Here is a 15006-nt window from a genome sequence, read left to right as displayed (position 1 = left end):
TTTGTAATGAGTCCACAAACAACGAACCTAACAAGTCTGATATTCAATGCATTCCAAAACACAAAATCTGCCACTGACAATGACTTCTGATATCGATCAATATTTACACCTCAACTTCCATTCCTTAAATATACTGCACAAATGTCTTTAAGTTATTAACCTTCACCTGGTCTGAATACATATGGTATTCAGTGACCTATAAACAATTAAGATACAAATCGGTCACTACGATTACCTCATAACACCGATATGATCTACAAACGCCTTCACCGCCATCTGGTCTGAACTGGAAGTCTGCGAGGCGTCACCGGAAGCCATGTTCCTGAACATCGGCGTGTCCACGAACGCGGGGCACATGACGTTAAGACGGATACCGGACTTTTGAACATCAGGTGATATCTGGAACATGGTTATTATTAATCTTTTTCAGCCGGATATAACTGTTTTCATTTCAAAACTTTCGACATCTAGTGACTCAGACTGTGGTTTGGCATAGTTAAACTAGCATTCGTTGATTATGCTATTTCAGAAAACAACCAATTTTCAGGCAATAAAATTGCAAGTATCAAGCTGTATCATTAGGGTTCCAACTTTCGCGGGTGTTTAAAAGTCCGCCTACTGCCACTCATCGGGTATATGCTACTTGTGTCGGATTTTGCATTGACAATGTGCATGCAATGTGGTTGTATTCTTAGTCACTAAGTAAAATAATGTAAAGTAAATTATTAGTGATTAAGAAAGGGCTCGTTCGCTACGCTCACTCCGCCCACACTTAATAATTAAGATGTTACTTCATGTCATCTAACTATTTCTTAGAAATTTACTCTTTTGAACTATTTAAAAACAACAACAGTTGATTAGTAATTAAAATTATCATCTATGAAAGTGATATAACCGCTTTTGACAGCTTCGGAAAATACTTGCATCTTTATAAGTAAACATTTATTGACTTAGTGCAATATGAATATTGATGTGATAATTAAACTTATAAGTGAATTACATCAAGACAGTTTACTCACTGCTAGAGATCTTGTAGCATGGATAATACCGGCTTTTGATGCCCCGTAAACAGGTGCAAAGGGATTTGGGTTGACTCCTGCGAAAAGAGATTGAATACATGTTATTGAAGGGAATATCGAAAGTACTAGTCTAAGATAATGCTAGATTTATATTCGATCAAAACCATGTACAGTTCGTGTTGGACGAGTGCTTTTCAAGCTGCATTCTCTCTTTGTTATTTAGTAGACACCATGTATTAGTTGTTACCATTTTTTCATTATTTTTTGTCTTGGAATGAGCCAAATTTTGCGTACTTTTCTGAAAACCAGTGATATAAGACTGCCGACAAAATATCAGATCGCAGTTTTCATTTTTACGTTCGAAAATTATTGTTTATAGCTTTAATTGTTACTAACGCTTTAAGAAATATGCATAAAACATTATTTCTGGAACAAAATTATGAAAACCAGCGATCTGATTCGGCAGTCTTATATCACTGGTTTTCATGCATTTTCGCAAAAATTGACTCGTTCCAAGACAAAAAAGTTGTCCAAACGTTTAATCTGTGAGAGTGCAGCTTTAAGATTCAAAGTGGAAAAAGTTTGCTACGCCGTTAGTATTTGTAATCGATTTGACCCACGCCTAGGATCTATACTCTGGACATAAAACCTTGTTGTCGCCTGCTTCAATTGTTCTCAACCGAAATGAAATGATCATTTTAATTTAAGGAGTCATTTTTTTCGCTTACCCGCCATACTGGCCATGTTGACGATGACTCCGCCGCTGCCGCCTCCCGCCTCACTCATATATTTCAGTGCCAGCCGAGTACCACGTAATGTTCCCTTCTGTAGGTACGGAATAAAAGGACGACTTGAATGTGTTTTTTAGTTATTCTTCCCATCATAGTATTAGATAATTGCTATTATAGACAGGAAGAGTTACCAAATAAAAAAAAGAAAGAATTGTCACGTGGTGGCAATAGGTAATTCGGTTAAGTGTGCGTTGTACCTACATCTGACATGGAACGAAAAGTGCCTGATAATTCTGGCAATTATTTTATCACCTTAAAGATGGTATTACCATTGATCATACCTCACACTTAACATAAGTTCGCAACTAGAACGCACAAAGAATCAAGCTCGCTTTTGTCAACTTCTTTCAGCTAATATATTATCTTAGAAACTGAAGAAATTCTCACCAGGTTGATGTCGATGACAGATTCCCATTTATCGTCCGTTTCCCCGCCTACACCCGCATTGTTTACCACAATATCCGGGCCACCAAGCACCCCCCGCGTACGTCGGAAAGCCTCTGAAATACATCGTGAATGTTTACAAAAGTATTGTTCAACATCGTGATCCGCGTCACCACCAGATTCCTGCTCATGTTGGAATGCCTCTGTAACATAAGCAACATCATCGCAATTTGATTAACTCTTATTAATTGTAGGATGAGAGAGTAGTATAGGTGTACGCCTCTCTCCCAAGACGGTGCGAGTTCGAGCCCCACCAGAGGTACTTTCTCGTGTCATCTCAAAAAGGACACAGTACTGGTTTCTGCCAAGGAAATGGACTTGAAAGTGATTCATATTAGCTTTGAGCTGTCTTAACAATCGAGCGAAATTAACCTAATATAAACCAATTGAAGAAGTTATCATTTTTTAACATATTAATCTCTTTTATGTCGGTCCTCAATAACATGCCTGATTCATTCTCACGTGACCACATGTATTTACGCCGCCAAGCGAATGGAAGTGCTGCATGAAACGACTCATCGTATTAACTTTATTATGGCATGTTTCATGCGAATGTGTTGTCATGAGCAGGTCTTATACGTGTCGTCCTTTTAACAACAAATGTTGTTAATCCCGTGCCTTTGATTTTTTTTATTGTTTTTGCTAATCAATTTTATCCTGAAAATCATTCTTTCATTCATTCGTTCGTTGATTTCGTTCATGCATTCTTTCCTCTCTTCCATGCATTCATTTATTCATACCCTCGTTAATTCATTAATTTCATTGATCCATGTTTTTTATATACTCTTTCATCCATCCCTCCATCCACCATCCCATCCCATTTCATCCCATCCCGATCCGTCCGCTACCCCGCCCGCCCGCCCGCCCGCCCGCCCGTTCGTTCTTTCTTTCGTTCGTTCGTTTGTTCGTTCGTTTGTTCGTTCGTTCGTTCATTCATTCATTCATTCAGGATATAAGTATGCCTTTGTTCAAGATAAACGGGCCTTGAACTTCTCAGAAGTTTTGTCTAAGAGCCCAACCCTTATTCAAATCTACCGATTCATATGGTTTAAGTCAATTACTGAGTAACTAAAAGTTAATGTAATTCAGATTTGTGAAGTTCTACTATCTCATAGGAATTTTTTTTTTATTAATTCAGTATAACATGAGTTTTGATTATTTGTACAGTCAAAACTCGTTTTTTTCGAAGACGTCGAGAACATCTCGAGATAACGAACATTCGATATAACCGAACTATAAAAAGTGTATAACTAAACCGAAAAATAACCGAAAAAAATCGGAATAACTAGAATTTCGAGATAACAAAGTTCGACATAGCTAGTTTCGAATGTATTTGGAAAAGCTAAAGAACTCTTCATATTCTGTTTTTTTGCAGATCAACTCTAACTTGCTGATTTCGATTGGTATGTTTTGCATTAATCATTTCGATACATACGCTGACGTTTACGATCTGATTGTATCATACTGTCGAAAAGTAGACATTTAAGATAAATAAAGTACAATTAATCTCGTTCGCCTGTCTAAGAATTATCAGGTTTTAGATTTTGACAGACGCCTCTTTGTTACGCAAAAACTCTAAATATATCAACACCGTTCAAAAACGTCCCAGAAAAGAGGCAATTATTTTAATTGTATTTGTCATTTATCGTCATTTTCAAGAGAAAAAGTGTTCATCAACAGGAGGCATTCGATCGTTTTCTATCAGACCGAGGCGTTTAATAATTATCTATGATGAATAGAAACGGATACAAAAAATCATACGCAAATTGTTAGAATTACTTCACATTGATAAATGGCAGGAAGAAACGGGTGCGTGATGAAAGAACTGTAGGCCTCGACTTTTAACCAGTGTACTGTACTTTATATATGGTGCACAAATTTGAAGACCGAGTTATTCTTTTGGTTATAAGTATCTTCCATGGCCGCTTGTGTTTAGGGTGTTTTGGGGAAACGAGGTTTACCGAGCCATTTGAAACGAGAAATGATTTAATTTGGATTTTAAATATTGTCACACGACAAGGTTTCCATGGTGCTACAGACGACGGTTTTTATGCTCTAGTCAATTGTAACCACGCCCCCCAGGTCCGGGGATATACCGGGGATAGCCGGGCAAAGGGCAGTTTTTTTACCTTCCAGGTGGCCCCGCAGTGCCAGGTGAATGTGGTGGTTTTGTCTTCGCAAAAATATAGCGGGGATTGGGCCTTACCTAGGGTCCCTGGGGGCGGGGGCATTTGGCGGGGATTTTACCATCTGTTCGTTCCCGCAGGGCGGGGATTTTAACCGGGGTTGGCTGGACCAAAATTCAAAGTCCCCGCTATTCCCGGACCTGAGGGGGGGGGGGGGGCGTGGTTACAATTGACTGGTGGTGCATTAACAAGGGAAGTAATTGTGTGATGACAATAAAAAAAGTAGTTCCTTATGGGTACTTTTTATCTTTGCCCGTGGGCAAGATAAGGATTTTCAGCATGGCCTACTATATGGATCTACTTATCTGGGGTGGGAGGCATAAACTCCTCAATATTCTTTAATCTATAAAAGGAACTTTCTATCAAAGTCAGAGTATGAAAGATATAACCCTCAAGTACTAAAATTTCATGAAAATAGTCATTCCCTGCACACTAGATTAAAAACGAACCGTCGTTGATATTCGAACACACGACATGTGGTAATTCTCTTACCTTCAAACTGTTCCTGTGAGGTAACATTGCACGGACAGAAGATGACGTTACTGCTGCCGTACTTTTCCGCAAGGTCTTTCTCAGTAGCGCGTCCAGCCTCCTCGTTGAAGTCCACGATACTCACCTGCAATTGCAAGTATCAACATGTAAATATGGTGAAAAAACATTCAACTGCACGATATTCACATGCATTATATGTTTCAAATGGTAAACAATTTTCAAAAAAATGATACTCGCCCGAAATAAACACAGTGGTTAATTCTAAATTACTTGAAAAAAAACAACAACATTGTAATCAACGACTCTTACTTTAGATGATAACATTGACACGCGTCAAACGCAATAGTACGATGATAATAACGCGATAATAAGATGATAATAACGGGACAGTACGATCATAATAACGGGACAGTACGATGATAATAACGCGATAATAGATGATAATAACGGGACAGGACGATGATAATAACGGGACAGTACGATGATAATAACGGGACAGTACGATGATAATAAAGGGACAGTACGATGATAATAACGCGACAATACGATGATGATAACGCGACATTACTGCGACATTACGATGATGATAATGCGAAATTACGTAAATTTAAACGCGACAGTACGGTGATGATAACGCGACATTTCGATAATGATAATGCGACATTACGATGATTTAAACGCGACATTACGATGATGATAACGCGACATTGCGTTGATGATAATGCGACATAACGATGATGATAATGCGATATTACGTTGATTTAAACTCGACAGTACGTTGATGATAACGCGACAGTACGCTGATGATAACGCAAGGTATAATGGTGATAACGCGACAGTACGGCGATGATAATGCGACATTACGATAATGAAAATGCGACAGTACGATGATGAAAACATGACAGTAAGATGATGAAAACGTGACAGTATGATACCAAGAACACGCATTATCATCTCCGTACTGTCGTATTATCGCGTTTTTGTTATCGTACTGTCGCGTTTTCATTATCGGACAGTCGCGTTTTCGTCATATTAGTTTCGTGATTTGGCGTTTATACTATCGCACTATCGAGTATCGCGTTTCAGTTCACCACATTCATAGGCGATGGCCTTAACGTCATTCCGCATTCAACGCCCATGTGACAACCATATTAATGCCATTCAATGGGAAGCAGGGAAAGACATGGGTTTAGGAGAGCAACAGAGGTAGCACCATATTATCTGATTCTTGTTGAATTATCGTTATTCATTGGGCGAACTGTTCAGAACTTTGTTAAAGTTAACAACGTTGTTAACTTCATCGTTGTCAACTTAAAAATAGTTACTGCTCTCAGGCTGGAAGTTTAATGGATACATTTGTGACCTGCAGTATGTCTAACAAGATTTCAGACAATGTTTCAGCTGTACTTTTTTATTGAACTTTATGAGCACATCATCCAATATTTCAAATTTTAAAGTTAACAATACTCTCGTTAACCGGGTTGTTAACTTTGACCGATCTGCCCTATGTGAGATATCCAAACGAACATGTAAAGTGGACCGAACACCTTGTCACAATTATATTCGGATCTCAAAGGAAAGATCAGAAGACAAAGTGTAATAAGTGTTTTCGATAGGTTCCTCTAAAGTCGTTTTTTTATCCTTTTTAAGTGTGGATGTTTCGTACACAAAATGCCAGAGTTCTTTTGAATACATTTAAACATTGTCGAATTCAAGCAATTTTTTTAGTTTAAATGATGAATTAAAGAAGAAAGAAATGCACGTGCTGCAATTGGTTGATAAAAATGAGATAGCAAAGTCTGTAAAATAATATAAATAGATTTAGGAAAGAAACGGAAGGCAGGACATTACTTAATTGTAAGACTTTGGCAATTCACTACATTTTGAAGAAATTAATCGACATAAGATAGTATAACATGTAGGCTTTCTGTAAACCAATGGTGTTCTTTTTTCACAGGTAACATTTACAGGAAAGTGATTTAGATATCTGCCATTTACACCTCCAATATTTGTATTATAGCAATAAATCGCACAGGGTTTTATATCTTGGATAAAATTTGTACGGGAACTTGCGTAACTGGTTTTCGAGCCTGGCTTTCAGAGCTTCCGCTCGTACGTATGGTCTTGCAGGGTACGTTATTTATTTTTGTTCTGTATTTTCCATTGGAAAACGGTGCATCGTCAAAGCGTGTGTGGTCGCGCATGTTACAAACACTATCCAAACGACATCTGTTACTAATATTACTCCTTTTCTCTCATTCCCACACTATTCTTTTTTTCTTTTCTTCTTTAATCCTAACCCTAACTATCACGTTCATTCCCTCTCCACTCACTCATATGTCCCTCTCTTCCCCACGCACTCCATACCATCCATCTTAACTCTTCTTAATATTTTCACGCTCTCCTCTTTCTTACTCTCTCTCTCTCTCTCTCTCTCTCTCCCCCCCCCCCTCTCTCTCTCTCTCTCTCTCTCACACACACACACACACACACACACACACACACACACACACACACACACACACACACGTTTATCTTTATCTTGCCTCTCCTTTCCCTCTTCTACCCCATCATTTCTCATATTTAACCCCCAATTGCCCTTCCCCCACTACCTTATCTCGCCTATTTCTTTCCTTTATCTCCCCCTTCCGGTCTTCATTCACTCAATATTCTTCTTTTTTTCACAACCTCCCAATCTCTTAATATTCATCATCTTTATCGGCTCTTCTTCAAATCCTCCGATGCCAATCGTTATCCTTTCTCTCTGCATTTGATAAATTATGTGACAAGTTTTACTTGATAACAGCGAAGGTCATACAGTATATCAACTCAACCACGCATTTTTGTTTGTTAGTTTCGCTTTCATATTCACCACAAAACGATGCTTCTTTTTAAAAGAGTAGGAGTGTGGGACATCATTTTATATCAATAATTAATTTTATTTATTTTTGAGAGCAATTACACACTTATAAAACAGAATTTTCACAAAAAGCGGATTGCTATTCACAATAAGATTTAAGATTTATAAGTTTAAACAGAACAAACACGTCTGTCTAATAACAATACGACTTTTATATCATTGAATGTAGAAAAATTAAAACATAAAATGATTTTATAAAATAGTTTCTGTACAAGAAAGAAATTTTTTTTTTTTTTTTACAAAAAAATGATATATTTATATAAAAGAATCAAGCGAGCTCTGTAAAACGGATGCGCCAGTGCTAAACATTAATTATATTTGTATAAGCAAACAAACATATCGGTAAACATAATTAAAAAAAAATCTACAGATAAACTCAATCTTTACCAGAGCGCTAAATGTATGAAAATATTTGCTACAGATGAAATTATCTCTGTGAAACGACGCAATTCTATACCAATATTACTTCACATTATAATAGCTAGAGGATATGGGTCTGATTCTTCTCAGTTTCCAAAGAGTGATAATTAGACAATTTAGACTGCCAACAATGCCAGGATGTAAATAAAGTGAAAATAATACCCAAGTCAGCTAAATGGGTACATAAACTATCATTTTTTGTCCGTTTGAGCTGAAAGGTGATAGGAATAAAGAGATTCAGTCAGGAACATTATTTGTCTTCGTTGAATAGCACGGCAATGTAAACTTTATTGAAATAGAATGTAGCTTTTGGCCTCATTTAAATTTTTACGTACTAGATCACAGCCTTTTAGAAAGGTTCATCTCTGCCCGCACGAATTATATCCGCCACAATAGTAGATTTTGTCCCGAATATGAATTGATAGACAACTTTAATGTTATTAAGGAACAGAAAATAGAAGTACTTCTTCTTCAAACAGTAGTGGTAATTCGCCTTCTTCGACGACCAACAATTACCGCAATAGATATAAGTAGGAAATAGACGCCAATCTACCATAACATATACCCCGCCTGCTTGGAATCACAGTTAGCTGGACAAATGATATATTTTTCTGATACAACAGCTTCCGTTGTAAGAGCAGTTGTATTTTCCTTTGGTATGCTATTAACCTAATTGCGCTTGCACACAATGTCCAAAGTCAGAGGGATATTTCTTATTATTCGCTTTATTTATCTATTATGATAAAATGTTCACTGAGTATTAGTTGTTTACTTTATATTAAAGTTTATTTTATTTTATTTATTTATTTATGTTTTTTATGAAAGTTTACATGCTCGTCTCCATTTTCAGACAGATGCGAAGACATTCTGCGTAGGTAGATCATTAAACAATATATGGCTCTAAAAGTACACCAGCGAAGTACAAACAATACGAGATCACATAGTTTGAAACGAAACGGTAATCCTTAAACTAGATTTATGATCGATTTTGACAGAGGGATTTGAATTACTGCTCTTATCAGCAATATTGTCTTTATCAACGCGTATACAAAGATCCTGTTTGAAGTGAAATATATTTGGTAATTTATTACTACCAAACGAAACATATGAACCGTTTGAGGGGGTGATATATCATCACCTTTGAATATTTCATTATAAAGTTATAAGCACATCACATTTTGACACTGGACAATTGTTGATAGTATACAAATGAAAGTATTTTTGATTTTACTTAAAAAAATGTAAAAAGAAGGTATCATTATTTAAATATCAACAAACTTTTGACATGAGTATTGTGCACCAGCGAGTTTAGAGGGGGGCGCACCCGGCGCGCGCCCCCTTTAGAATCGCCCAAGATTACTTTTTATTTCAATATGGGAGCAAATGAGGAATAGAATACGCTAAAAATGCATTAATTCCGACTATAAATTGTTAACAGTTTCTTGAGGGAGTCACCTCAACCCCAATGCAAATAGTTTATGTCATTTACTTTTGGTTCTCAGGTAGGGGCGTATGCCAAAAGGTTGCGTCCCTAAGTTACGCCCCCTCTAACGTCAATTGCTGGAACCGCCCCTGTTGTGAACATCAACTTAAAATGCATTACTGTAGCATTCATTGACATTTTAGTGAATAGAATGATTTATTATTTTGCTTGCAAACTATTAATTGAAATCCAATCAAATGACACAACGTTTCATGTTAATAAGCATCTACGTTTGAAGCAAAGTAAATAAATGAAAAGTATTACTAAGAGTCCAGATAAAGGAAAAGCTGTTATTAAAACAACAACAAAATAAAATAAATAAATAGATGCAACACTTATGAATCATCTGTTTGTTTTATTGTTAACTGAACTACTCTTGTGCATTCTCAAACATTTTACAGAGAAATGCATTCTATAGATTCATATCCTAGAAGACTGATCTAATAAGTAGCAAGACAGAAGACCGCATCAAATGTTTGAAAAAGCAGGCTCGGTTTTGGCCAGACACTTCATGGATATTAATGGAAATTAAAACGCTTTTAAACCTGTATAGGAACTACAATCATTTAAAACTGTCTAAAATGAAAATGATTTGTATAAAATATTCCATCAATGCAGTACAATATAGCTCACCTTTGCACCTCCAGCAAGAAGGGCCTCTACAAATCCCTGTCCTATTCCCGAAATACCTCCAGTCACCAACGCAACTTTACCGCTTATTTGCATTCTTATATTTTCACGAGAAAATTATAAAAACATCTTTGGTCTGATATTATTCTTTTTCAGTAAAATGATACATTAAGGAAACTCAACACATACACCACTTTGTTCGTAAATGTTTTTAACGGACGGTATATCTACAGTAGATACGCTTAACAGTTTCACACTTGTAGTGTTTAAAAGTTTGGTTTGATTACGAGCTAATATCCCCACGAACTATAGAATAATCCAATTTCCAATTTCTTTAACCATAGCATTCAACCGATCAAGAAAGTTTTCTCTAGTGTTTAAATAAAATATTAACGGATATTCCGCTTTAATCAGCAGAAGAAGATTTCCTAAGTCAAAATACTGTAACTATGTCCATCATAGCTTATATATATATTCATTGTTTAAAGGGCTTTAACAGAAATGATACCCAAAATATTTAAAAATCCGACCTTGCATCTCATAATGAAGTAGCTAGCATAAAAGACAAAGCAAGCTAGTTCACATCGAATCGAATTATTATCTCTTACCTCGTATTGGCTGTCGGCAGCTCGTCAGCTGTAGGTAAATATACCTCTTTCACATCTAGGATGTATTTAGCCTCATACGTAAATGATTGACTCCTAAATACCTATACTTATTTCACGTTTACCATTGCAAACGAATAAAATCAAATATTTAAACTGTTATATAAACATTCATTTAGGGTCGTTATATAAATGAATATTTTAAATTGGTTTATAAATTAAACCCATTTTAATACGGCTTTTATTGATAGATTGCATTTTTCAACTTGCTTCCTTTTTGATTTTCCCCATGCTGAACAACTGACGGTTTCTAACGTATAAAAGAACACTTGTCTTCAGTACAAATTCGTGTAAAATAAAAGCAACAATGAAAATGAAACTGAAGAGATATAACAACATCGACATCATCTATTATCTAGCAGCTGTTTCAATTTTTTTTATTAAGACATGAAGTTTGGACTTTTAGTTTCAAGACTCAAGACTACCCCGAATTAGAGACTCAAGTCTGACCCCGAATTTGCGCAACAAATACTTTAGCGCGGTCTGAATAATGTGCATTCGTTCCGTATAATGCAAACTGATTAGATTCTGTGTATCGTGTTACACCCTTTTGATGCCGGCGTACTTCTAAAACATTCCATGTATACCGCGCACAAACAATGGGAAATGGGTTTAACTTTAATATAGGCCGAGAGTACGTCCACTAATTACATCTCTTTTCAGTACCGGTTTAAGACGAATGTTCATTAAGGTCGATACATTTTTGCAATATTTTACAAACCAAAATAAACATTTTTTCGATGAAATATTGATTGTATTGAAATTTACAACAAAAGTGTCATACATGTGTTTACCTTTGTCCCTTCTGCCAACAAGGCCCTTGCAAATCCTCTTCCTAAACCTTTGGCACCGCCCGTTATCAAAGCGATGTTACGGGCAATATGCATGTTTATTTTACTTTAAATTTTATCCGGTTTTTAAGGAAAATGGCTAAAACCACCAATATCATTCACAGCTCATACAAGGTATGTCTGGAAACAGCATTTCTTTTACCATCAAGGCTGATATTGACTTCACAACACACTGAAAACACTGTTAATAAAACCAACAAGTATTTGTATAAATCCGATCTTCTGCTTTCAGTGATGAGGTAAATACCAAAATTTTCACGAGAAATATATTTGTGACATTAAATATAGCACAACGTCATTTAAACTTGTCTTAATATATCTCATTCACAAAATGCAACTTCCATTGAAATACTTAGTTGATTTTAAGCAATGGATAATAATCACATTAAATAGTACAATACATACTACATGGATTAACGTTTGGATCCCGACCAAATGTCAGGTCATTCAAAAGGCTATATTGTAATAAATAAAATGCGAATATAAGTATTGCAAAGTATTTTGATAGAGTATTTGATTGTTTTATTACAGAGCTTGGAGCATTTAAGAATACATTATTAAGCATAATTGATTAAATAGGTAAGTCATTTTCTCAAATGAAATCAAGCTTTGACCATTATCTAGGAGACCAAAGGTCTCAATTTAATTCATATTAGCAAATTTAAGTACATTTAGACAGAAGCTTTTCGATTATTTCTCACACTCCAAGTCTGACACTATTCAAACAAACGTAAACGAGCCTCTTCAAAATATTTCAGTTCAAAAAACATTTTTTGAAATTACCCGTCACTTTATATTTTAAAATAAGTCGGCAGCCTTTAGTGATTTTGATAAGAGAGATCATGTGATTTAGAACATGTAGACAATACATTAACTCTTCCAACATTTCTCCTTTAAACATCTATCACTCCCACTTTTAGCCCCATGCCTCAACCATCCCATCTTCCTATTACCTTTTTAACCCTCCCTCTTTATCTTCTCCCTTCCCTCATTTCTATCTACGTCCACCTGTATCTTTTTACTTTTGCCTCTCTTTTACTCCCTGATCTCTACATTTTTCCCCTTTGCATCCCCTCTCTATGTCTTATCCTCTCCTTGGCATCCTCTCTCTATGTCTTATCCTCTCCTTCGCATCCCCACTCGCTTTCTTATCCTCTCCTTCGCATCCCCTCTCCATTTCTTATCCTCTCCTTCGCATCCCCACTTCATTTTGTATCATCTCCTTCGCATCCCGTCTCGATTTCTTATTATCTCCTTTGCATCCAATCCCCGTTTCTTATCTTCTCCTTCGCCTTTCCCCTCCATTTCTTATCCTTTCCTTTGCATCCCCTCTCCATTTCTTATCCTCTCCTTTGCATCCCCTATCCATTTCCTATCCCCTCCTTTGCATCCCCTATCCATTTCCTATCATCTCCTTTGCATCCCCTCTCCATTTCTTACTCTCTACTTAACATTCCTTCTCCATTTTTATCTTCTCCTTCGCATCCCTTCTCCATTTGTTATCCTTTCCTCTGCATCCCCTCTCCATTTCCTATCGTCTCCTTCGCAACCCAACTCCATTTTTATCGCCTCCTTCGCATCCCCTATCCATTTCTTATCTTCTCCTTAGCATCCCCTCTCTCTCCATTTCTCATCCTCTCCTCGGCACCCCCTCTCCATTTTTTATCCTCTCCTTCGCATCCCCTCTCCATTTGTTATCCTCTCCTCGGCATCCCCTCTCTATTTCCTATCGTCTCCTTCGCAACCCAACTCCATTTTTATCGTCTCCTTCGCATCCCCTCTCCATTTCTTATCTTCTCCTTAGCATCCACTCTCTCTCCATTTCTCACCCTCTCCTCGGCACCCCCTCTCCATTTCTTATCCTCTCCTCGGCATCCCCTCTCCATTTCTTATCCTCTCCTCGGCATCCCCTCTTAATTTCTTATCCTTTCCTCCGCATCCCCTCTCCATTTCGTATCCTCCGTCCCTTTCTATTTGTCTCATCCCTATCCCTCCTCTTTCCCAGTATCTCTTAATTCCTCTCTCCCACTCATTAATTTATCTCACCCTTCTTCACGCCCTAGATTTCTCCATCTCTATATCCTCTCCTTTCAGTCCTTATCCTTTCGCCATGGTATTTATAGTTATTTTGCTGTATGATAATTATGTGACGAGTCTTACTGAATAACAACGAAGGGCATTTGTTATGCTGAAATTCATTATTTATATTACATACATGTACACCGCTTCAAACCAATATGTTTTTTTAAATAATATGTTGGAGCTCGGAATATCATTTGTTTTGATTAATAAGCTTATTTATCTTCTAATAGAAACTTATTGCTCACAAAAAAGCTAAATGATCAAATCATTTAAAGGGGCTGTTAAATTAATTATTGATGAAATAGCAAAAACAAAGAGAAAATTGTCTAAACTGACATAAACTTGGTATCGATGTGAACAATGCATTGAAACTTACTAACTGAAGTACCACATAGTTTACAAATAGTTTTTTTTTCGCAGTTTTTAGGTATTTTCCATTACAAAAGATTTCTGGGTATGTCTACCTAGTAGAATTAATTCCTTATGCGTGATTGGCTAGTCGATGTAATCACGTGATATTACCAAGTTGGATATATAGCTGAAATATTCTAACCGCTAAGGCTAAGCCTTCGTAGCACAGTGCATACAACACTGAACTGGAATTTTGGCGACCCCGGTTCGAACCCGGTCTCCGACTCGATTGTTTTTTACATTTTGGTATTTTTTTTAACAATTATGATATCAAAGAGTAAAACATTTTATTAAATAATTGTCCTGAGATTCGTTACAGAAAAAAACCTTTTTTGGAAAAAATTCTAACCAAAAATGTCGAAACAATGACTTTACTATCATATTGAAACAGTTGCATAGAAGTTATTTATTAATGTTTATTAACAATACGAAAAAAGGAAAAAAAATATTATAAAAGAATGAAGAGGGTTATTCGAAACGAATGCAGATGTGCCTAAGAAAAAATCACAACAATAACAAAAAAATCAACATCCCTCCAACCCCCCAGAAAAAAACCCAGCAACAACAAAACAAAACAAACCCGCAAGAGACCAATTGATTTCACTTATAATT

At 36.5% G+C, this 15006-nt stretch overlaps 1 protein-coding gene across 4 annotated transcripts in view; it reads right to left on the bottom strand.

Annotated features, from left to right (window-relative positions):
• LOC128242642 (15-hydroxyprostaglandin dehydrogenase [NAD(+)]-like) overlaps window positions 1-15006 on the bottom strand; it is a 36611-nt gene that overhangs the window by 2060 nt on the left and 19545 nt on the right. For 2 of the 4 annotated variants that reach the window (XM_052959877.1, XM_052959881.1), the window contains exons 2-6: window positions 4933-5056; window positions 2198-2310; window positions 1748-1844; window positions 1020-1096; window positions 236-399 (exon numbers count right to left, since the gene is read on the bottom strand). In XM_052959877.1, the coding sequence (XP_052815837.1) occupies window positions 236-399; window positions 1020-1096; window positions 1748-1844; window positions 2198-2310; window positions 4933-5056 (575 nt within the window). Of the gene's footprint in view, window positions 1-235; window positions 400-1019; window positions 1097-1747; window positions 1845-2197; window positions 2311-4932; window positions 5057-10388; window positions 10920-11844; window positions 12133-15006 lie in introns of those variants that run through there. The other 2 variants (XM_052959880.1, XM_052959879.1) reach the window with 2 other exon arrangements.

The sequence above is a fragment of the Mya arenaria genome, chromosome 8, assembly GCF_026914265.1.
Source record: "Mya arenaria isolate MELC-2E11 chromosome 8, ASM2691426v1".
Lineage (NCBI taxonomy): Eukaryota > Metazoa > Mollusca > Bivalvia > Myida > Myidae > Mya > Mya arenaria.
The sequence above is the reverse complement of the archived record's forward strand: the minus strand, read 5'-3'. Positions and strand labels throughout refer to the sequence as shown.